At 40.8% G+C, this 25,647-nt stretch overlaps 1 protein-coding gene across 2 annotated transcripts in view; it reads right to left on the reverse strand.

Moving 5' to 3' along the window:
• The window catches only part of DOCK1 (dedicator of cytokinesis 1), a 572,428-nt gene that overhangs the window by 473,490 nt on the left and 73,291 nt on the right, over positions 1-25,647 (reverse strand). For both annotated transcript variants that reach the window (XM_075935276.1, XM_075935277.1), the window contains exons 6-11: positions 18,286-18,434; positions 10,124-10,259; positions 8,637-8,794; positions 6,739-6,820; positions 6,184-6,319; positions 1,726-1,798 (exon numbers count right to left, since the gene is read on the reverse strand). In XM_075935276.1, the coding sequence (XP_075791391.1) occupies positions 1,726-1,798; positions 6,184-6,319; positions 6,739-6,820; positions 8,637-8,794; positions 10,124-10,259; positions 18,286-18,434 (734 nt within the window). The remainder of the gene's footprint in view (positions 1-1,725; positions 1,799-6,183; positions 6,320-6,738; positions 6,821-8,636; positions 8,795-10,123; positions 10,260-18,285; positions 18,435-25,647) is intronic.

Raw genomic sequence — 25,647 nt, forward strand, 5'->3', positions numbered from 1 at the left:
TGCACACCTTTCCAAAAGCAGGTTTATACACAAAGTGACTATAAGTCAGTTTTAATGAAGCAAAAAGCTAAACAGTCTATTAGCATACATTTTCTTTATCCAAAAAGATTAATTTTCTGTTCATACTTCCATACACAGTAAAATAAAAGCTTGTAATTGGTTTAAATACAATAAATAAATCTTACAAAAGGACTCTTCTTTAAAAGCTCCTTTCCTTGAACAATAGAATCGTGTTACTGTTCTACAGACTATTATGTATTTCACACCATTCCATTGCTATCATAATATACAAACATGAAGCAGGTCGACTAAAACCTTTAAGTATTTAGTGCTAGTCTGCTAGTCACCTGATTTCTTCCTACAGGTTCTGCAATCTAAAATTTTCTTTAAGCTCCCCAAACAACCTTGCTAATTCTTGTACTTTTTAAATAGGTCTCATTTCCAAACTGAAGTTTTTTTAGATTAAAATAATTTAATATATTTCTTTCTAGATTTAAAAAATCTCACCAAATTTAGGAGTACATTAAATCTTAAGGAAACTCGGTTATATAACAACTTTGGTGTCTACACTTCTTACAATAGTAAAGATGAGCCAAGACAGAGAGATATAGTAATAACTTTTATTGGATAAAATTTGTCTCTCTCACCAACAGAAAGTGATCCAATAAAAGATATCATCTCACCCACATTGTATCTCTAATATCCTGGGACCAACTCAACTATAACAATGCTTCATTCAACAGTGCTAAAGCTGAGCATTCATATTTTATTGGGGATGTACTTTATTTATCCTCACTACCCCTTCCTCATTTTATAATATTAAAGTTGGAATCTTTAAATTCCTCCCTGTTTTCTTAAGTCCTTTGTCAACAGTAAGCACACCGTTCTAAAAAATACTTTAAAAAGGCAGAAAACCAATACACACACATAAATACAAAAATACAAAACATTCAGAATCTGAATTATTTGACCAACAAAAACAGATTAAGAAATTCAAAGTAAAATGCACATCTGACCTTTGACAGTACACTGCAGTGCTTTTTATTAATTTTATAAATATCTTATAACACTGCATGAAGATTCACATGGCATAGTGCTTTCTTTTATTTTCTCCTTTAAAAAACTAGTGTTTTGTTTATAGATAATTTTATACTTATGAAAGCTGTCAAACTGAGGGTCTAGTACACCTTGATCCCCAAATATATGAGGAGTTATTTTAGTTCTTCTACCCATTCGTTCTTTGGTTTCTCTATCTTTAATTGTCTGCCAATTAGTGACAATTATGGTTGTGATTTAATAACATGCGCTGTCACCTGATACAAGTAACTCCTTTAATACAGGTCACTAAACGTAATAGCTTGTGGTCATTACCAACCTTGAGTAGACTGAAACCAGTAACCTATAAAGGAAAAAAGCTTAAAACATCTATTTAAAAAATTCTGGGCCATCTAGTTAGTTAGCTCCAGGCTTTTTCACACACACAAATGGAAAAGCTAAAAAAGCACTTAGAAATGTGTGAACTTTTTTTTTCTTTTGGCACCAGTACTCATTCCAAATGAATTAATGGAGAACTAAGAGGGAAAAACTGGTTTCAAGACCTTTTGTGTTAAAATTCCAATCTATAGCAAGTTTATAAACTCGAAAATGTCTCTCTAACATTAGCTGACTTACATTTAATTCTGCTTAAGTCAATTCTGATAATGCTTTACATTATTCTATACTTACGGTTGAAATGGTATAAAGTGTTGTTTATCCTCGTCATCAACTTTTCCACTGATTATGTCAGTTACATCCATTACTGAAATAAAAATAAAGCTACTGCATTAAATCACTCAACGGATGAGGATGGGGGACAAACTATGTACTCTACAGCCTCTTCATCTCTAATAAAAGAAATTAACAATGGCATAAAACCAGTATAGTTCTATAGCAAAACATCGAACTTTAAACAACTGCTTACATGAACAACCAAGAAGCTTATTGTTGCATGTGCCTCCAAGGATCCAAATCTAAATACAAGTCACCACTTTATTAGCATAGGGCCTGATGAAGAAAACTATTATTTAAGTTATTTCTTCATTTGGGGGAGGAGAAAGAGACAGACAGACAGAGAATATAAGTCTTCAGATCTACATTTAATTTTCAACAGCATGAGATGTAGCATAGTCAGTTGCAAGGATGAATGGAGGTAAGAAATATCATACACAGTCTTTGAAATAATTCATCTCTGGACCTTTTTATGATAGTCTTCAGATAAAATGTTGTGAATATATAGAAATAAATCATGTCAAAGCTCTAAAAATCATATCTGGAGAGAATGACATTAGGTTGGCTAGTAACAATGTCATGTACTGTACTCCGTGAATTGTATTGTTATCTTTCATCTGATAGCCCATCAAAGTTCCTCTTTGTTGTGTTAAACAAAAGTTACATAGCCTTTCTATCAATATTCTGTTTGGTTAATATAAGACTTAGGAGATCAGTGGCATAATACCAGTGAACAGAGCCAGGGCTGGTCCTACCATGAGGTGAACTAAGGCGGCCGCCTCTGGTGCCAGACTGTAGGGGTAGGGGGAAAGCTTCATTACTTTAAATGAGCATGAGGAAAAATTGTAGGTCTGAACATTTTTCTTAATTTGCTATAAACTGCTATACTGTATTTAAGAGTACAACAGGGCAAGGCAGAGATTATTTGAATTCCAACTGTATTCTAGATATGCTCAGATATTATTATCATAGATATTCTCAGCTTTTGGAAAATTCCCTTTACTGTAGGCAACAGGTAGGAAACATTAAGGAACATTTGGAGCTTGTCTACTTAAGGAAGAGGACCCCACCGGTTACTCTGGACTTGCTCTCTGTGGACATACTTTCTGTGAACTAACCTAAACAGTCCAAGGGCCCTTTTAAGACATCCCTAAGATACCTCTGCTACTGCACACAATGACACTTTTAATGAACAGAAAACATGTCCATACAGGGGGCTGGTGCAAAATGGCAAGGGTATGTGTACACTGCAAAATTAATATGAAATAACAGCCGTTATTTTGAATTAACTCTAATAGAGTCTATACATGAAAACCGCTATTTCGAAATTAATTCGAATTTGGTCAACCTCATTCTATGAGGAGTAATGCCAAATTCAAAATAGCTATTTCGAATTAAAGCTGTGTAGACACTTAATTTGAAATAGGGGGCCACCAGTCCTTCCCAGGGAGCCCTGGTGGCCACTCTGGGCACAACCAGGAAAACTTACTCTCCTCTTCCCCAGCCCAGAGCCATTAAAGGGATAGATTCTGGAGCTGACGCAGTGCCTGTGCCAGCTCCAAGCCTACCAGCCCAGAGCCAACAGTGGCCACCGGGGCCCCAAAACATGAGCCAGTAAGCCACTAGCAACCAGCCCTCCACCACTCCCCAGGAGCAGTCTGCCAGCTCCCAGGAGCCTGACAGGGGCTGGAGAAGGCAGGCGTGTTCCTGCTCCAGGGTGGAGATCATGGACCTTATTCAGGTTTGGGGGGATGCCCCCAATGTCCATGATCTCCGCACTAGATGGAGGAACGTGGCCATTTATGGCAGAATAGCTGCCAGCTTGGCCACCAAAGGCCACATGCGAACCCAGGAGCAGGTTCGCATGAAAATCAAGTTGGTCTGGCGAGACCCCCAACCCTGGGCCCTGAGCTTTCCCCTCTCAGGTTTCCCCCTCCCCTCTCTCTCCCTTTCTCCCACTTCCTTTTCCCAGTCTCCCCAGAGTTTCAACACCCCCCCTCAGTTTTGTTCAATAAACCCAGTTTCTGTTTTTGAACATACGTGTCTTTTGTTTGACATCAGGAAGGGGGGCTAGGGAGAGGTAAGTGGAAGGAAGTGAGGGAGGAATGGGGCACCAGCCCCTGGTGGGGAGGACCAGGGTGACTCTGAGGGCTCCTCAGGGTGGACGCTCTCCCACAGGGCCTCCTGGATCCTGACAACCCCCCAATGGACCCCCCGGATGGTAGCCTGCAGCAAGTGCAGCCGGGCTGATGGCAATGACCCCACAAGACGCAACGGCATGTCCAGGGGCAGCTCTGGCTCCATGTGGCCGAGTGCTGTGGTGTTACAAGTGCGGGCACTCCAACACAGGACTGCTTTGCTGCCCCTCATCAAGGTAGACAAGCAAGTGGGGAACCCTGAGAACCGTCTTTCCAGGGTGGGGGTAGGGTCCCTTTAAGGACAGAACTCAGTTAGCCTCAGGCAGCAGCCCCACACACTAAGTCCTAACCTGATTCCCTGCCAGCACTGGTTCTGGCCAGCCTTAACTTTGGTTCAAGGTCTACTCAGTGTGGACGCGCTATTTCAAAATAGTTTTTGTGTATCGATGCGTTATTTCGAATTAGCTTAATTCGAATTAACTATTCTGAATTACGTTAACTCGAATTAACGCTGTAGTGTAGACATACCCCAAGTGTGCTTTAAATCAACACCCAAGCTCACTGTGCTCTAGCAACCCTGTGTAGCCAGGTCCTTAGTTATCAAAAGCCACTAGAATTTTTTTTAAAGGTGATCTACTTGTTAATGTTTTAATGTCGATAAGAGCCCATTAAAAAGAAAAACAAAATTAATCAAGCCTTAATACCTCTCATTGTGTAGGCAGTGTAAGCTAGAAGCCTACTTACTGCTTACATTTCAGAAAATATTATTTTAACATACATCATTCTTCCACAACTGTATGTGTTGTTAAAAATTCCTTTGTCTTGCCTGTGTTTCTAATAAGGACAAAGCAATTTGTTTATGCAACTCATGTGACTATGTAGTGAGCGATTACATTTATTTGTGTTTTCCACTTAATTTGAGCAATTTTATGTGATGTCTTTGACCTTTCATTTATCTGCACCTCATCCCTAATAATTCTGAATGTCTGCCTTTTAATCATAACCAGTGAAATCACTTAATCCTGAGTAACTTCAGATCTTCTAGAAGAGAAGATGTTCTGCTGTTTCAAATCTTTAAAAGATAATATATTTCACAGGAGGAGAATTAATCTAATTCAAATCGTAACTTATAGTATATTTGCATATTTTCATGTATATTTTGAAATACCTGATCCTATACACAAAATCCTAGCAAACATAAACTATCCTGGCAGGTGTTTATCCAACATATTCTTAAAAACTTCTGATGATGGGGATTCCATTGTAAACTTATTCCAGAATTTCTCTACACTTATTACAAGAAAACCTTTCAAACTATATCTAACTCAATTCTCTCTTGCTGCAGATTAAATGACTTCTTGTAAAACCTTCAGTAGGCATTAATAACAACTGATCGCTGTCCTCTTTCAAAGGGTACGTCTACACTACAGAAGAAGATTGAAGCTGCTGCTTTCGATCTTCCAGGATTCGAATTGGTGGTCTAGTTAAGACAGCCAATTCAAAAGGAGAGAGGCACTCTGGTCAATGTCAGTAACCCTGCTTTCACAAGGACTAAGGACAGTCAAACGAAGAGTGTTTTTCCCTCAACTTCCTACAGTGTAGACTGCGCCAAAAGTCAAGTTAAGGTACTTCGACTTCAGCTACGCAATTAACACAGCTGAAGTTGCATCTCTTAATTCAACTTTATCCTGTAGTGTAGACGTACCCAAACAGCACTTAACGTATTTGACTTATCAAGTCTTCCCTCAAGTCTTCTCTTCTCAAGACTAAACATATCAGTTTTTTTAAATCCTTCCCTAAAGGCCAGGTTTTCTAAATCTTTTATCATTTTTGTAGCTCTCTTCTGTACTCTCCCAACTTGTCCACATCTTCCCTAAAGTGTGGTGCCCAGAACTGGACAAAATACTTCAGTGGAAGCTCACCATTGTCTTGAATATCACACTCCCATTTATACTGCCCAGAACGTTATCAGCCTTTTTTTCAAAACTGCATTACCTTGTTTACCCCTTTAATTTGTGATCCACCATAATATCCTGATCCTTTTCAATTGCAGTACCACCTAGCCAATTATTCCCCATTTTGTATTCATTCAATTTTTCCTTCCTAAATGAAATTACATCAAGTATAACACATAAATCTAACATGCACAAAAGATTTAGCAGATTGTAACCCACCTTTACCAAAAAGCTCACAAAAACGTGAAGCAATTATTCAATACCAAAAACAGCTCTTATTTACAGTGAATCTGACTATGTAAAAACTAAGAAGAATAGATTACCTGCTACTCCAAAAGGTCGTCTTAACCCAGCGGTTAGTTTTTTTGTGTTGTTGTCTCTTAGTTCCATTCTGCCTACTCTTACAATCTGACACACAAAACTGATTTTCTCTTTTTTCAGGTCTTTGCTGCCAAGGTCCTAAAAATATTAATTTTCATATATTAAATGAATCCTATTCATTTCAGGTGCAGCAGAAAGGCAAGTTGTTCAAAATTCAGTCTATTCAGATACCAACTTTTAACCTTAGAGTAAGTTATTCTCATGACAATAGAATTTTCATAACAATACTTAAGCATTAATTTACAGAGAAGTCAAGGAACCAAGTATTTCTGAGCAATTTAGATCTTTTTCAAAATTTTCAGTAGTTCAACTTGGCTTTTTACCCACATGAACCTCATTTGACTAAAATTGTATTAAAGTCACTAATAAAGAATGACTTACAAATTTCTCCAGGACTTAAATTCAAATCTACAGAGATAAGCTGCTACGCACTAAACTCTTTTTCAAGACAGGAAACAAAGCACTTTAAAACTCTGCACAAACGAAAGCACACTTACGGTGAACACAGCTCGAAGATTATGTAACCTGTCTATGTCTTTCGGCAGCCCAGAACTTGACCATCGAACTAGGTAGTTTTCGCTGTAAAAGTAAGGGTTTAAAAATACATTTTTAGATATATGTATGAGTTTATATTACAGGCAATCCCCGACTTACGCGGATCCAACTTATGTCGGATCCGCAGTTACGAACGGGGCTTTTCACGCCCCGGAGGACACGGACTGCGGGACCTCGCGGTCCCGCCGCCCGTGTACTCCGGGGCGAGAAAACCTGCTCCGCGTCTCCCTAGTCTGCAGACCAGGAAGACGCGGAGCAAAGCCGCGGAGGGGCTCGGGCAGCGGGGCAGCCCAGGCGCGCCCCGCTGCCGGCTTCCCCCGAGAAAGAGGGATTCCCTTTAGAAAGAGGGATATAGTCTAGATATAACCTAAGTGAGGTTCTGCTCAGTGAAGTGCTAAACAGCACCTTCTTACCCAACTGCTTGTTCCTTGTGTGTAAACATTGCCATTTCTGTCATTTTACCAACTAAACTATATTTGGTGTTTTCTTGTTATTTTAGTGGGAGGGAAAGGATGGGTTTAGTTTTGTTTCGGTTTTATGATTGTTTTTTAGTACACCTGTTAATATAAGAGTGACCATGCCCCTCTGGGACAGCACAACTCTGGATTCTTACTCAGCTCAAGAAGCAGTGGGATATTTAACTGAGCTCTGCTATGGTGATGTATGAGTCAAAAGAAACCAGTTTGATTTTCAGTTCTCAGTTTAAGTTTGCAGGGCAGGCAGTTTGAAAAACACTAACACACCATATGATTTCCAGATCTAATTTGCTGAGTGAGATAAAACTATGGAAACTCATAATGGCTTTTTTAAAGTCAGTTTCTGGAGCAGAATCACTGTTCAAAAATCTAAATTTAAAATGTATCAGCATTAAGATTCCTACAGGAATAATTTGCTAATTCATATACAGGCAGTCCCCGACTTACGTCGGATCCGCACTTACGAACAGGGCTTTTCTCGCCCCGGAGCTCACGGGGGGTGGGTCGCCACCCGTGTCCTCCGGTGCGAGAAAAGCTTCTCCCGGTCTCCCCGGTCTGCTGATCAGTTTCAGCAGCGGCTGATGCCAGTTCCGACTTACATACAGATTCAACTTAAGAACAAACCTACAGTCCCTATCTTGTACATAACCCGGGGACTGCCTGTAGTCATATATGGATACTCAAAAAACATCATCACGAGTATCAAAAAGTAATATACTTTTTTAGTCTCTTTAAACTTGATATCATGGTGTATTTTATTCATATTACAGTAACAGGAACATTTACTCGGTGGGAAGTGGCCATTGTGCTTTGTGTGTGTAGTGTGAATAAAAGAACAATTCTTCAGCCTAGTAGAATACAGTCTCTGTAAGGAAACAGGAGATCCAGAACACACAGAATCTGATGATTGCCAAAGCAGCTGAACAGAGAACGAGCCAAGTCTTGTTCATGTGCCAATTACCTCTACACAGGTGGTACTAAAAACACAATGTAATAAGGAATGTAACTGAACCTGTTGCTGTTTTGAATAAAGCATATTAAATGCTGTATAAACCATGGTTCACTGCTAACTTTCTGCTACAATTTATCCATCCAACTGACCTTCCAAAAGCCCTTTCCAATCTGCAGTTATAACCCACACAACTTTTGGGACAGTGCAGCACACTCATCTAGTGGCACCAAGACCACTTCAGAGAGAATAATGAGACAGCTCTATAACCTTAGCTTGGTTTATAGCTCATGCACTGAACTCCAGAGGTCCCAGGTTTGATTCTACTTCTTAATGTTACATAAAGACTCCCTCTCACCAAAATTCAGAGAGGCAAAAACAGGTATACATAGTGCAACAGACAGACAACACTAACCTGATAAACTTTGATTCCAGTGGGTCATACAGAGACATAAGGACTTCAGCATCTTCTCCTATTTTGCAGACTACATTTTTTAAATTTACAAATAAAGCAAATGAAGATGTGGCAGCAAACTTGGCTTGTCTGTTAATATCAATGTTCTGCTTTTGAGACTGTAATTTAAGATGGACAGAAGAGTCAAATTTCAACAGCACTAACTACTAAAAACACTCTTCAATCACACCTCTCCACTTTAAAATATTTCAGGTAAACACTTCAGTCAGGGCAAAAAAGAGTGCGTCTCCGCCAAGGGGAAGAAGACCAAGCCCTTGACCTTTTCTACACTGAAAATGGGAAGTGTGCTGAGATTTCTGGCAGGTTGCTCTCACTGGACCCTTCTTACAGCCGTAACAAGTGGGAAAGTGTTGGGAAAAGATGGATGGGGAGGAGTGGAGCAATGGTAGGCAGGAACGGAACAAGTGGCAGAGAAGGCGGGGCTGGTGCCCCCACACCCTACTTCCCAGGCTCCACATCACCAACATCTCTTTGGAGCTCTCTATTGTATTAGTCTCTAGCTACCAACGAAACAACAGAATGGAGCAAAGGATCAAGTTTCAAATTTGTAGGCTAGAACAGAGGCGTTATCCTTCGGTCTCCACTATTCTACTCATTCCCTGGCCTCCTATAGGCTGTAAGGCAGGAAGGAGGAGAAGACAGGATTGCTAATTTGCCTTTCCCCTAGTTCTTATTTTTTAGTTTTTCTTCACAATGGATGACTTTAAAGCCAGCCTCTACGGTTGCTGCTTCTAGCTTTCCCAACAGCAACTAGAAGATGACTCTAAACAGCTCCATAACCTATCCAGAGCCTTGTTAAATACGTTTTGCTTCTGTTTGGCCAACCAGTGAGCAGCAGCAGAGATGATGAAGCTGTTTACATGCAAGCTCAGGAAGAGCAGATTTCACTATTTGCATTTGGATGATTCTTTGGGAGAAATAACTTTTTGTAAGCAAAAGTTTAAATTCTGAAAATTTTTTACTTTGCATACAGTTCCGAAGGACTCTTTTTCCTTGCCACAGATGACACAGTGCATTTTTTAAACTCGGCATACAGTTGCCATATGAAATCCTAATTAAAATATTAACCGATCTGAACCACAGCACAGTATCCTAACTTAAGCCTCAAGAAAAACACCATTAATATTCATGCCATCTTTGTAGTTCTCTCTCATAGTAATCCATCAATTAATTAATGTATTGGAATAATATTATATCAATGTTTACATTTCTGAAGTATAGGACGCATTTTCTAAAAAGATGGGTAAGTTATAAAGCCCAGATAAGATGAGTTACACAATATATTGCTGACACTTTTCAGAATTCCTCATGGACTAAAAAAAGAAGTCTAAGCCAAATTCCTGCATTAATTGTATTTAATCATTATTTTGGACATTAGTGTACATGATTTTTAATTTAAAAATGATAATAGATATAGTGTATCTCACCTTTTCCTCTAGTAGCCTTTCCTCAACTTGCTTGGAAGCTATTTCATGAGCTCTAAAAAGGCTGATTGTGCTAGTCTGTTCTGGATCTAAAATGTTGCCATCTTCATCCCTTACAACCAGATCCAAATCAAGAATCCTATGAAAAATATTACAGATAACTTATTATGCATAAAAGAGCTGCAAGAATTGCAAAATGTTGAATATTATCACAAGTACCCAATTTATACAGAAAGAAAAATCTTTTCCTGCTGTAGTGTTTGACGTTCTGGACAATCATACTAAGTGTAATTGTATACAAATTGGTTGTCAAATAAATGCATTCTAGCTTCTTTTTAAAAAGTCATCTTTGGCAAACAGTTCCATGTTCCTTCAGAAATCCACAAATCCATAGAAACAAATGCTATAATACCCAGCAAAGGAGATACTAGAATCACAGAATCCTAGGACTGGAAGGGACCTCGAGAGGTCATGGAGGCCAGTCCCCTGCCCTCATGGCAGGACCCAGTACTGTCTAAATTATCCCTGCTAGACATTTATCTAACCTACTCTTAAATATCTCCAGAGATGGAGATTCCACAACCTCCCTGGGCAACTTATTCCAGTGTTTAACTACCCTGACAGTTAGGAACTTTTTCCTAATGTCCAACCTAAACCTCCCTTGCTGCAGTTTAAGCCCATTGCTTCTTGTTCTATCCTCAGAGGCAAAGATGAACAGGTTTTCTCCCTCCTCCTTGTGACACCCTTTTAGATACCTGAAAACTGCTATCATGTCCCTCCTCAATCTTCTCTTTTCCAAACTAAACAAGCCCAATTCTTCCAGTCTTCCTTCATAGGTCATGTACTCTAGACTTTTAATCATTCTTGCTGCTCTTCTCTGAACCTTCTCTAATTTCTCCACATCTTTCTTGAAATGTGGTGCCCAGAACTGGACACAATACTCCAACTGAGGCCTAATCAGCGCAGAGTAGAGCAGAAGAATGACTTTGCGTGTCTTGCTTACAACACACCTGTTAATGCATCGTAGAATCATGTAAAAAACTGTTGACTCTCATTTAGCTTGTGGTCCACTATAACCCCTAGATCTCCTTCTGCTGTACTCCCTCCTAGACAGTCGCTTCCCTTTCTGTATGTGTGAAATTGATTGTTCCTCCCTAAGTGGAGTACTTTGCATTTGTCTTTATTAAATTTCATCCTGTTTACCTCAGACCATTTCTCCAATTTGCCCAGATCATTTTGAATTATATATTTATGACCCTATCATCCAAAGCAGTTGCAACCCCTCCAAGCTTGGTATCATCTGCAAACTTAATAAGCGTACTCTCTATCTATGCTGATATCTAAATCGTTGATGAAGATCTTGAACAGAGCTGGTTCCAAAATGGACCCTTGTGGAACCCCACTTGTTACTCCTTTCCAGCAGGATTGTGAACTGTTAATAACTACTCTCTGGGAATGGTTATCCAGCCAGTTATGCGCCCACCTTATAGTAGCCCAATCTAAGTTGTATTTGCCTAGTTTTATTGATAAGAAGATCAAGAGAGACCGTATCCAATGCCTTACTAAAGACTACGTATACCACATACACCACTTCTTCCTTATCCACAAGATTTGTCATCCTATCAAAGAAAGCTATCAGATTGGTTTGACATGATTTGTTCTTTACAAATCCATGCTGGCTGTTCCCTATTACCTTATTATCTTCCAAGTGATTGGAGATTATTTCCTTAATTACTTGCTCCATTATCTTTCCTGGCACAGAAGTTAAACTGACTGGTCTGTAGTTTCCTGGGTTGTTTTTATTTCCCTTTTTACCGATTGACCTTTAATCTTTCCTTGAGGCAGAGTCCAAATTTTCTGACAGTGGGATCCAAGTATCAAAGGTTAGACTCTTCAGAAATATTTTTATATACACCCAGTCTATCTTTTCAGAAGCTCATTTGTTTTCCAGATCCAGAACTTTTCATAAAACCAAGGGGTAAAGAACATATAGTTTAGATCCCTTTAAGTCTCTCTAACAATCTTGGCCAAGGCCTTGAAGAAGAGAAAACATCTTAATCTTCCAAATCTCCTCAGAGAATTACTCTTTCCTTTTCTGTGGATTCTTGTTTTAGCTGTCCTTTCATCACAAAGTTATCGGCGGGGTTTTCTGGTCAACTGGGGAGGTTGAGCAGGATGTCACCAGACAAAAAGGGCTGATTAGCCTTTTGACTCCAGCTGTATTTCCAGAACCTCAGCATTCAGGGGCTGCGTAAAGTAGGAAGATCTCTCTGCTCTCCTGAGCCCAGAAGAACGGCCAAGAAAAGGGGATGTAACTTTTCTATACAGTAACTGCTGTTCTTTGAGATGTCTTGGCCCTATGGCACTTCAGATAAGTGCAAACTCACAGACTTTTGATCTGAGATTTTTGGTAACTGGGCATGCAAGATCTACATCAGTGCCCTATACATACTTGTGATCTGATTCAAGTTCATATAGGAGCGGGTGGACCTGTTGGCACTATGCTACCTTCTCAACTATGAAAGGCTATTAAGGCAAGGACTGAAAAGGAAGGAAGGAGAGCAGTTGGGGCACATTATTAGGGGCAGAACATCTCAGAACTGCAGTTACTGTACAGAAAAGTAATATCTCCCTCAAGTAGTTGTCTATATGGGTATTTCAGTTTATATAAGTCCTGAGCAGCATCCAAACTTCTAGAAGTGGGAGCTAGGATGACCGATCTAGAACAGATGCAAAGGCTGCATCTGTCCTGGAGACGTGCACAATAGTATGGCAGTGGGGAAATGTTTGTGCAGATGACTAAAAGAGCAAATGTGTTAGACTTGGATCTCTCCTGTGCGTAAAATGCATTGGAGATAATTCCACTGGAAGCCAGAAGCTTCCCACCTTTGCAATGCAACTCTGGAATATTTGTTCAAATATGAGGATGTCTAAAGGGTCAGCACTGAGTCCAGAAGAGCTAAGCAACAGGACAGCAGGTTCCAGCTCTGAGGATGAAATGCAGACAGCAGGTCTGACCCTAAGTACATGCCTATAGACCCAGAGATTAGCAGAGTCACTAGATTTCATCCAAGCATGAGAGGCTTAACCCTTCCCTGGATTCCAGTTAGATCTGTGACAGTGGGCTCTTTGAAATACTCTGTGACCTGGAGTGGATCAGGAGTGCTAAAGACAGTAGGATTGCAAGAGGACAGTACAGGAAACCTTGCAATATGCACTGACTGGCTTCAGCTCCTAAGAAGGGTACATGGTGAGGAGCTGGGCTCTCCATTTGAAGTCTGAGATAAAGAGCAAGCACAGCATCCTCATCTGCCATTGCTTCCACACCTATGGCCATGGCATCCTCTTCTGCCTGCCCTGAGAGGACAAAAACACTCCTAGACTAGGTCTGGAGACAGAACAAGAGGATATATAAACAACCATGGCTACGGAAGTCTGCCACTAGAGATATCTGGCTTACCTATCCAGCCAGTTATCTGACATGTAAGGAAACAAATACTTCTGCCTAGAGCTAAGGAAAGCACAGGAGCCATCCCATGTGTAGAAGAGCCTGATCACTAAGAACAAGAGTGGAAACCCATTGGCACAAACTATCAAATGAGGAGCTCATTTGACTTATCTTTTCATTTCTCTTTAATTTACAGATCACATTTGTAAAAAATCTTGATGACTAGGGAGTTGATCCCAAGTGTTTCATTTTGTTTACAATCAGCTTTTCAACCCAGAAAAGAAACATGTCCACTGAAACACACAATAAACTGATCCAGTCTCAATCTCATATCAACCAGTTTAAAAAAGCAAAATTCCATAAACCCACAATGAAAGTTGCTTGTTATCACAACTCAATAAGATTAAGATCCTATCTTCATTTAAGTCCATTCCTAATAGGGAAGTAAGTTAAATAGGTAACTGTGCAACTTCTAAAAATCTCGGTGAATACATGGTTACACGCTGTGGGTTCTAGATTATAAACCTTTAAATACTTACTAAGCTTTATATTGCAGAGCCCAAGCCTCCCGGGAAGCATAGCCACCAGCCCCTACTGACTCGGCTCCAAGGGAGGAGGCATCACTGCTTCAGTGAAACCCCGTTCCTAGGAGGTGAGTGGGCAGCCCTTGCCCAGCTGGCATGCAGGGAGGAGGCTTTGCTGCCCTGCTGCAGTGAAGCCACCTCCCCAGGAGCCACCTGAGTGTCACCGACATTGTTAACCGATATGAATCAGTTTCAGAGGGGTAGCCATGTTTAGTCTGTAACTGAAAAAACTTAAAAAAACAGCAAATAGTCCTGCAGCACCTTAGAGACTAACAAAAAATGTAGATGGTATCATGAGCGTTCATGGGCACAGCCCACTTCTTCAGATGAATGGAGTTAAGGGGTCCAGGGTACAAATAAATAGCAGAAAAAGAGAGGGGAAGGAGCGGGAAAGGAGGGGGGGGAATTATGCCAGTTAGTGTGTCCGTGCTAAATGAGACTAATAGACTGGGCTCTAAGTATTCTAAGTACCCAGTGCTTAGCTTTTTATGTCATTAGGGTCTGGAGTGTAGCAGCCCATCCAGTGAGGTCTTTGTTTAAACCTCTATTCAAGGTGTCAAACTTGTAAATGAAAACAAGTTCTACAGCTTCTCTCTCCAGCTGGCTTTTGAAATTGCTTTGAAATAGTATACAGTAAAACGCCGATGGTCAGGCACCATCAGGAACCCGGAAGTGCTCCGGGCAGCCGGACCATTGCAGCTGCTCTGCCCCAGCTTCCCCAATTCAGCTGCTGCTAAAACTGACCAGCGGCTGAATCGGAGAAGCCGGGGGCAGAGCAGCTGGAGTGCTGCTGGGTAGGTCCCGTAGCGCTGCCCCTTGGGGCTGCGGGACCAACCCGGCAGCACCCCAGCTGTCCCCGATTCAGCCGCTGCTGAAACTGACCAGCGGCTGACTCCTGGAATCAGCCTCTGGTCAGTTTCAGCAGCAGCTGACTTGGGTACACCTGGGACAGAGCAGCTGGGGTGCTACTGGGTTGGTTCAGTAGCGCAGCTCCTCGGCGCTGTGGGACCAACCCGGCAGTCCCCCAGCTGCTCTGCCCCAGGCGTCCTGATTCAGCCGCTGCTGAAACTCATCAGCGGCTGACTCCAGGAAGCCCGGAGCAGAGCAGCTCTGCCTCGGGCTTCCTGGAGTCAGCCGCTGATCAGTTTCAGCAGCGGCTGACTTGGGGACACCTGGGGAAGAGCAGCTGGGGTGCTTCCAGGTTGGTCCAGTAGCACCGAGGAGCAGCGCTGCCGGACCAACCCGGCAGCACTCCAGCTGCTCTGCCCCAGGCGTCCCCAAGAGCAGCTGGGGTGCTGCCAGGTTGGTCTCGCCACACCAAAGGTCGGCGCTACCGTACGAACCCAGCAGCACTCCAGCTGCTCTGCTGCAGGCGTCCCCGATTCAGCCTCTGCTGAAACTGACCAGCAGCGGCTAAATCAGGGACCCCCGGGGCACAGCCGGACTATCAGAAGGGGAGGTTATGGGGGGCCTGTGGTGGCATGCCCCCCATCCCACACCCCTCATAGCCCCCCTTTCCGATAGTCCGGCATATCTGATAATCTGGCACCCCTGGGTCCTAAAGGTGCCGGATTATCAGAAGTTTACTGTAGTCACTTTTACATCCATTAGTGAGCGCCTGGACAAGCTGAAATGTTCCCCAACAGGTTTCTGTGTGTTACCATTTTGAATATCTCATTTGTGTCCATTAATCCTTTGTCACAGAGACAGTTCAGTTTGGCCAATATACATAGCAGAGGAGCTTTGCTAGCGCCTGATGGCATAAATCACATTGGTGGATGTGAAGTTATATGAGCCTCTGATGTGACGGCTTATGTGGTTAGGTCCTGTGATGATGTCAGTTGTATAGATGGGTAGACAGAGTTGGCACTGGGGTTGATTGCAGGGGTGGGTTCCTGGATGAGTATGATGGAAGTTTGCTGCATGGTTCCTGGAAATAATTTGTTTGAGGGTAAGGGGTTGTCAATAGGCTTGTGAGAGTGAGGGGTCATTTTCCAGGATAGGTTGTAGATTGTTAATAATGCACTGGAGGGGTTTAAGTTGGGGGCTGTAGGTGATGACAAGTGGAGTTTTGTTGTCTTCTTTGTTGGGCCTGTCTTAAAGAAGCTGATATCTGGGTACTTGCCTGGCTCTGCCAATCTGTTTTTTCACTTCTCTGGATGCGTATTTAAGTTTTAAGAATGCTTGTTATAGATCCTGTAGGTGTTTCTCTCTGTCTGTGGGAGTGGAGCAAATCCAGTTGTACCTTAGGGGTTGGCTGTAAACAATTGATTGGGAAATGTATCTTGGATGAAACCTAGAGGTATGTAGGTAAGTGTAATGGTCAGTAGGTTTCCAGTGAAAGGTGTTAGAAATGTGGCCATCGTGTAATTGTGCTGTAGTGTCAAGGAAGTGGATTTCATGTGTGGACTGGTCTAGCTTATCAGTTAAATGGTTAGTCAGTTACAATCTGACATCCCTAATTCCTAGGATTACTTTCAGGAAACAATGGGAAAAATAAGCACGTACCTAAAATCCAGAAATTGTATATTAAGAAAATACTCATCATACATTCATGTCTGGATATTTAAAATTGTCATTTTATTTCATTTTATGCAAAACACAATATATGGCTTCACTAAAAATATACTGCACCCTTTTAAATGTGCATATTTACTCAAAAGTTTAAATTGAATTCTCTCCTCGACTCTACAGGGAATGTTCTGATCACTTAATTAGTCCATCAGAACATGATGAATAAAAAGACACAGTACAAGATGTTCCATTGTGTTGAGCACTGAGCATCTGGACGTGATTCAGAGTAACTTTAACCAACTCCTTAGCCAGATGGTAAAATACAGTAGCCAAACAAATAATAGGAACAACATCTGGTTAACTAACTTGGGTACAGACTATATCGTGGATTATACATGCTAAATGTACTTACTGTATGAGGTTTTTTGATCTGAGGAAGTGGGTCTGGCCCACGAAAGCTCATCATCTAATAAACCATCTTGTTAGTCTTTAAAGTGCTACATAGACCTGTATTTTGTTTCAGCTACACCAGACTAACACGGCTACATTTCTACCACTATTCTGTATGAGGTTAGTGATTTTTAATCACTATTTTTGCTGATAAAGTACATGAGCACAAGAACTGAAGAACCTGCAATATCTAAGTAGTAGAAGAAACAAGGAAACTGCAGGATCTACATACACAAATAGCTGAATTTTTATGAGCTAATCATACTATACTGAAGTTAGGCTGTTTAGTCTTCCATCCCCACGAGTTCAATAATCTCATATTAACTTATCAGCTACTTTCCTCAGCTTCCTTTTTGCATAAGCAAGGCAAGATGCCTCATTTCCAATTAAAAACTAATGCCACAACTAAGTAGTAAGGCATTCCTCCTTACCATGGGATGATTTAATCTACAGTTGACCAGTTCAATTTTCAAACGCAACATTCCCTTCATCCAAATAATTTTCAGGAGGTTTGGTCTTAAATCAAAATTCACTTCATCTAAGTTACTGACATATCTGATGCATGCCTCATTGCAACACTGGTCATTCATTGGATGCAATTTCTGGGTTTTATCATCTTCTAGTTGAATACAAATGCTTATGAAACATAATAACCTATTTATAGTATAGTACAAGCTAAGTACTACACAAGCAACAGCACAATGAGATACTCCACATTTCCCAGATAAATCCTCTAGCATGGTGTGAGAGCAAAAATAAGTTCAGAGTGTAAACTACTGCTGGTGTTAGAGAGGCAGCAACAGTTCATGCGGAACTGGTAAAGGGTTTTGAAAGACAGGAACATTTACACCTTTGATCTAACCTCGGAAAAATCATAGCTTTAATCTGACATTAAACTGATGGTGTCCCAAAGTTTTATTAGTAACAGAAAGTTACTTAACAGATTCTAGTACACAAATTATAATTTGTATTATATTAAAATGCTGTTATAGTGCAATTTTTCCCACTTTGCTACTTAAAATACAACCACAAGTACTACTTTCTTTACAAAAATTCTTTCTTCCTATATATGTGATGCCTTTCAACTGCTATATAATACACATGACAAGGCTGATTTCCCCTCCCCCTTGCCCTCAACAAGCACATACTATGAAGTAGTCACCACAAACCTGTTTCCATAATCTATTTTGGCAGTCACTTTTTTCTTCAATTCCTTGAGCTCATCTTGAGGTAGAGTTCCAGAAAGTATCTGTGATCTCCATTCAATAAGATCATATATCATGTGCCGTACACTGTGGAACATGTCTCTGTTATCTTGCTGTTTGGGAAAAAATGGTTGAACAAGACTGTAAATGTTATTTTGAAAGCATACATAAAAAAGCACATTTTAGAGGTTTTTTATGACAAAAGAAAAAAATGGGCCGTGAGATTCAAAACCAGATATTAAAGCAAGGCACCAAAATCCAAGCCAACAATGCTGAGCATGCAGCTGTCTCAACAGGAATTGTTGGGTTCCAAGCACTCTGGGACCAGTATATTTACTCAATATAGTGAATGCTTCAGGATTAAAACATCTTATTTGTTTTTATGGTGTCTTTCCACAGACCAGAAATCACACAGAATTCAAAAAGACAGACAGACAGTATAGACATTAGAGGAATAATTTGGGAAAGGACACCTTGGTATTAAAGAACATTATAACACAGGTTGGAACTCTTTGGTCCAGCACTAAGGATGTAAAGGACTAGTCAACTAGTTGATTATCCAATAAGCAAATGCTTATCAACAGGATAGTCAACAAATCACTTCCCCCCTTCCCTTGCTGGCTCTATCAGATAGAGGGGGTACTTAAAAATGGCAGCACCCCATGAAGCCTAGGGTCAGCTGCTCCATGCAGCGCTGCCGCTTTGAATGCCATGGGGAGCCCGGTGTCAGACTCCTCGCGGCATTTCAAAGTGGCAGCACAGTATGGAGCCAGGGATCAGCTGGGGACTTCCCAGCTAACCCCAGGTTCCATGTGACGCTACCGCTTTGAAATGCCAGGTAAAGCCCAGAATCAGGCAGAGCCGCTGGCAGCTGACTCTGAGCTCCATGCTGCATGCAAGCTTTGAAATGTACAAGGATTCCCAGCGGTAACATTTCAAAGCAGAAGCACTCACATGGAGCCTGAGGCCAGCAGGGGATTGTTTGGGCTCTTGTACATTTCAAAAGCGGAACGCAGAAGTGCTTACTGACTAGTCGAGTAGTCAATGGAAATTCCATCGACTACTCAACTAGCAAATTAATCACTACTTAACATGCCTATCCGTAGCCTAGGGATCTGACCAGTCCTAAACGAGGGAATTTGCTGGACCATAGGAGGTCCTCTGCTCACCAGGCCACCTTCCTTCTCCAGCTGCAACAAAAGCTGTCCCCGCCTCCTGCCAGGCTGCTGCAGCCCCAGCATCCCGGACTATCCCAGTACCAGCCCCATTATCAAGGCTGCCGCTTCCCTGCCCCCATCTCCGCTACTGGAGCTGCTGAGACTGCGACGTCCCTGGCCCTGTTACTTGGGCTGCCATAGCCCCTGCTGCGCTACCAGGGCTCTGGCCCCAGTCCTAGCTTCAGCTCTGCTAGGCTCTGAACTTCCAGTCCTCTTGTCAGCCAGGGCTCCCTGGTCCAGGAACACCTGTGGTCTCCCAGACCACGGATGTTGCCAGATGAGGGAGTCCCAATTTTGTAAGGTCCAACCTGTAGGCTATGCCTAGACTGCCCCCTCTTGCGCAAAAATGGTGGCTCATTAAGTATGAAAATGAGGCGCAGAGATATTCACCGCTTCACCTCAATTGCATATTCTCTTGCACAAGAGGAGGCAGTCTAGACTTAGTACTGTATAATTCTCTAGGCTGAGAGGGATGGATTTGTTCTGCTATAGAAGAAAAGCTATAATAATATAGAATACCAGTATACAGTGCTCTAGGATCACAAGAGATCACTTCTTGAATCCGTCTACTTGAAAACTGAGTATAAGCTATCCAGTACCTCAGATCAGTGTAAATTTTTTGGGGAAGGGAAAAGGTAGAAAGCAGGGGACAGGGAAATGGAACTCCACATTTGAGAGAGAATTAACACTTTCTCTAATCTTTCTCTCTCTCGGCTCTCTCGACTCAAGTAAGATTTCCCCTTGGACACCTACAACTGATGAGTGCAAAGATGAGAAATTAGGCCAATTCTATCAAGGAACACTCTCTGGCAGTGGCTGCACATGAAGTTTCTATTTCCATCGGCGCAGAGCTGGCATTTGGCAGAAAACAAGTATCAACCTACCCAGTCTTAGAAAAGAGAGCATGATATATTTAAAGAGAGGAGAAGTAGTCAGCACTAGAGGTGCCACCTGCCCAGGTTCTGAATTTAAGAGGCATGCAGTATGTTTAGTAGTTCAGATACTCGTTCTACAGACTGGTGGTTCACACGAAAGAGATGCTATACATTAAATATAAGAATTAGTTCTTCATATGTTAGGAGCCCTTCTTCAAAAGATTCACTGGCGTGAGAGAAGTATAAATGAGTAGGAAGGAGTTTCTGGTCTACTTCCTCCTCCTACGCCCCCACCTTGGCAACCACCTCATATGCCATGTTTTCTGCAGCTCCATGTGTGTGCCAAAGTTGAAAAAGAATTCCCAATTTCCCTCTCCAGAGTGCTCCCAAGCAATGGAAACAGGGTTGAGGGAAACTCTAATCCTCACTTAATTTAGGTAGGAAATAGGGAAGCCACTGGGATCAGAGTATGGAATGAGCAGTTTTAGGGGTTCAAGGAGAGTCTGGAAAGTTACTGGGTATGAAGGAGACAGCCTGTAGGAGGTCCTAGGGTCATGTCACACTCTGTTCCCGCTAATTGTTCTACCCAATTCTGCCCCTTTCACATTACATTCCTTTCATGTCCTGGCCCACACATCTTTCTCTCACATCAGAAAACATTTAGTATTGCATCAAATTTCCACTTGCATCTAAGATTTTTGCTCTCTTTTGCCCCAACTGCATCATATTACATCCTCTCATTCACTTCCAACATAATACTTTTTGTATCTCCTTCCCTCTCTTTTGTGGGCCTCATCCAAAACCCGTGGAAGTCAATCAGAACACTTCCACTAAATGCAGTGGATTTTGGATCAGATTCTATAATAGTCAATGTTTCCAGCTTCTTTAAAATGTCCTTTTATGTAAGATATGCCCATTACCGCACTCAAGTGGTCATTTGTCCTTATCCTTCATTTTTCCCATGTTCTCATCTCTCTGTGTTCTCAAAATCTTATTTTTGTTGAATACTCACTTTACTTTTGCCACAGAAACAGAAGTCACATAATATACATTTCATACATCTGTTCATGACACCCAGAAATTTTGCATCAAATTGTAAAGCACATATACTTTCAAATGGAAATTTCCCATTTTCTATAAAGAAGATGGGTTTGCTAATCTTACATTTGAAGTGACTTTAAACTAAAAGCATTGAGATGCTGTATCTCCACTAATGTGGCATTAGACTACAATAATATTGTTTACATTTCAGCCATATTTTTTTTTACCTGAATCAGACTATATGAAACTGCCTAGATCATCATAAAATATCCACAGCTAACTCCAAGCTTGTAATTTTTCAGTTAATTTGATGGACAATTAATGTTTACTGCTGAACATTGGTAAGATGCTACAGGCTGAACTTCTCTCAACTGGGACTCTCTGGTCCGGAAACACACACAGTCCAGGCTCAGGACCAGAGAGCCTCTGTGAAGGGCCAGGAGCCCGGCATGCTCCAGCTGGGCGGCCCAGCAAGCCTGCTGGGGCCAGCAGGGCAGCCGGAATAGCAGCAGACTTCAGATGGCAGCCAGGCCAGATCTGGGGGAGCTGTGGGAGGGGGGGCCAGAAATGACCTCCCTTGCTCCAGAAAAATCCCTCATCTGGGATTGTCAGATCCCGAGGATGCCAGACCAGGGAGGCCTAATATGTATTATGTAATAAGAAACAAGCAGGCACAAAACACAGCTGTGGAATTTAAAAAAATGTTGCCCATGTCAGTCAGAGAGAGAGATTAATATATTGGTTTATTAATGAGCATTAACTTTTCACTTAGAATTTAAGCATATGAATGGAACCCAGACTGAAAATTTTAAATCTGTGCTAATCAAACAAAGTAATTTAGTTTTGGCCATTGGTATTTTATATGCCAAAATGTTTCACACTGATGTATTTTAAGGATGCCTTAAGCAAAACCTTAACCCCCAGAAAAATTAATCTCAGTTATCTGAATTTCCCATTAGAATCTTAAATCTCTCTCCCTTAAACATGACTATTACAATAGTGATCTTTCATTACCTGACCACTCAAGTACGTAACAAACTTCTAGATCCTGTACAACTTTACAGTTCTATAGTCCCTTCATTGTGAAGACTGCAAACAATTTAACAATGGTTTAGCCTTGAAACATCCATTATGAGATGTCTAACTATTGCATCTATAACATAATAGAAAATAGTACTGTTTCTTTCCATTATTCTAGTGTCATGGTAACACCGTCCAGGATGAGGCAGCGATTATGTTAACTTTCAAAATATTATATTATATTATATTACTCTTACTGTTGCAAGTAGGGCTGTAAAGACATTAAAAATTACAATTAATTGTGCGATTACAAAAAGTAATCATGATTAATTGCACTGTTAAACAATTATAGACTGCCATTTATTTAAATATTTTGTAGGTCTTAACATTTTCAAATATACCGATTTCCATTACAACACAGAACAAATTGTTTACTAGGTTTATTTTTTATTATAAATATTTGTGTTGTCGAAAAAATAGTATTTTTCAATTCGCCTAACACAAGTACTCTAGTTCAATCTTTTTTTCACAGAAGTTAAACTTAAAACATAGAATTATGTACAAAATAATGTTATTCAAAAATAAAACAATGTATAACTTAATAGACTACAAGTCCACTCGGCCCGACTTCTTGTTGAGTTAATTGCTCAAACAAACAAGTTTGTTTACCTCCAAAGAAAATAATGTTGTCCATTTCTTGTTTACAATGCAACCTGAAAGTGAGAGTAGGAAAGTTATGTGCCACATGCACTAAAGATTCATATTTCCCTTGATGCTTCAACCACCATTCTAGAAGACACGTGTCCACACTGATGACAGGTTTTGCTCAATAATGATCCAAAGCACTGCAAACCGATGCATGTTGATCTTCATTCTCTAAAAAAGATACCTCCTGCAAATGGCTGATTTTCTTTTTTTGGTGGTTTGGGTGCTATAGTTTTCTCATCAGAGTGTTGCTCTTTTAGACTTCTGAAGTCTTTTAGACTTCTGAAAGCAGATTTTGGAAGACAATTCAGATTCTTATACCTTAGGTTGAGTACTATAGCTGTCTTTAGAAATCTCACATTGGTACCTTCTTTCTATTTTGTCAAATCTGCTGTGTAAGTGTTCTTAATATTAACAACATGCACTAGAACATGAAATATACATGTATTGCAGAATGCAGATACAAAAAAAAACAGAAGACATACTATTCTCCCCCCAAGAAATTCAGTAAAAAATTAATACATACATTATTTTTAATGATCTCATAAACATGGAAACATCTGGAATGATGGCCGAAGCATGAAGTGACATACTAATGTTTAGCATATCTGGCACATAAATACTTTGCAATGTTTGGCTACAAAAGTGCATGCAAATGCCTGTTCTCACTTTCAGGTGACACTGTAAATAAGAAGCCTGCAGGCACTATCTCCCATAAATGTAAACAAACACGTTCATCTCAGAGATTGGCTTGACAAGAAATAGGACTGAATGGACTTGTCTTGTTTTACACTGTTTTGGTTTTGAGTGTAGTTATGTAAAAAAAGTAACATGTGTTAGTTGCACTTTCACAATAAAGAGATTGTATTATGGTACTTGTAAAGTGAACTGAAAAATACTATTTATTTTACCATTTTTACAGTGCTCAACCTGTAAAAATAAAAAATAACCTGTCGTGCTGTGCTGCAGGGGCTATCCCAACCATCCTAGGTCATGTGCCCGCCACCTGTGGCCTCAAAGCGCCATCCAGGACTCACCCCACCCCCACGCAAAAAATGGTTCAGGCATCCGCCCTGCCCCCCGCGTCTACAGTTACTAGGTAGTCTTTAAAAAAAAACAAAAACGGCCATACTTGATGGGGGGGGGGGGGAGGAACCGGCCGGGAGGGGAGGGAAGGAGAGGGGAGCGGGGCTGGCCAGGAGGAATTGGGAGGCTGGGAAGCAGAGCTGGTCGGGGGGGGGAGGGTCAGGGCAGTGGGGCTGGCTGGGGGAGATCGGGGGAGGCACAGCCGGTGGGAAGCAGGGCTGGGGGGGGGGGTGTACGAATGGGCCAGCAAGGAGCAGGACCGAGCTACTCCGGGTAACTCCAGCTAGTTAAAAATAATATAAGGTAAGCACTGTACACCTTGTATTTGTGAGGCAATAGAAATCAATAGATTTGAAAATGAAGAGGAACATCCAAAAATATTTTATAAATTTAAATTAGTATTATATTGTTTAGCAATGTGATTAAAACTGCAATTAATCATGATTTTTTTTTAGTTAATTGCATAAGTTAACTGCAATTAATTGACAGTCCTACAATAAAGTTATCTGGGCCAAAACTGGAACACTCAACACAACCCATTTTTTAAGTTTAGGGGAAAACAGACTTCAAATTTGAATCCCTGATTCCAAATCTGTCCTTGTTTTTCAGGATCCAAGTCAGATCCCAGTCCAGAATGGAGACTATTTTCCGATTCCTTTTTGGACATCAAATGAAATTCCATCTGAAAATGGTGAAAATTCCAGGACAGTTATACCATTGCTGAAATCTTAGGAGATATAGTTTGGATATTTTAGTATGATCAAATCCTAACTAAAACTTTAGGTCTGAGTCATCTGCAAATTTAAAGAGCCTAATCTGAAGGAAGATCTAGTCAGTAAACACTATGCATCTGTATATAATAATATTATTATTATTATGAATTTATGTTAATTGGAACAGAATATCAATTAAAATTTTGATAGGCCCCAAAATTTCTCTGACTTTGAAAGCTAAAAATAAAAAAAAAAAATCTGATCCAGTCTACACAACTCTACAACATAGCTAAAAACCTGCTTTTATCACTACCCCTTAGTATGGGAACTGAAATTACAGGCAGGCATGTTACTAAATCATATTGCATCATTTTTCAGCTTTTATTGCATGTCATTGTCTTATAAGAACACAAGGCACTGGACACTGCTATACCAAGATCGGATCTCCAAATCCCTTATCCTGCATATCAAGCCCACAGCTTTCATAATTTGTCAGCATATGCAACTATATGCCAAACACCTGAATCTCAAGGTTCCTTTGTTACAGAAGCCCAAAAATTGCACTGAAAAATTTCAGAGCTACTTTGGGAGAAGAAGATTAACGAAAGAGTGACTTTGGTTAAATAGACTCACTATAACTTACATTCTACTATTCCTAATTTTTTAAGT

Source organism: Pelodiscus sinensis, chromosome 8, assembly GCF_049634645.1.
Source record: "Pelodiscus sinensis isolate JC-2024 chromosome 8, ASM4963464v1, whole genome shotgun sequence".
Classification (NCBI taxonomy): domain Eukaryota; kingdom Metazoa; phylum Chordata; order Testudines; family Trionychidae; genus Pelodiscus; species Pelodiscus sinensis.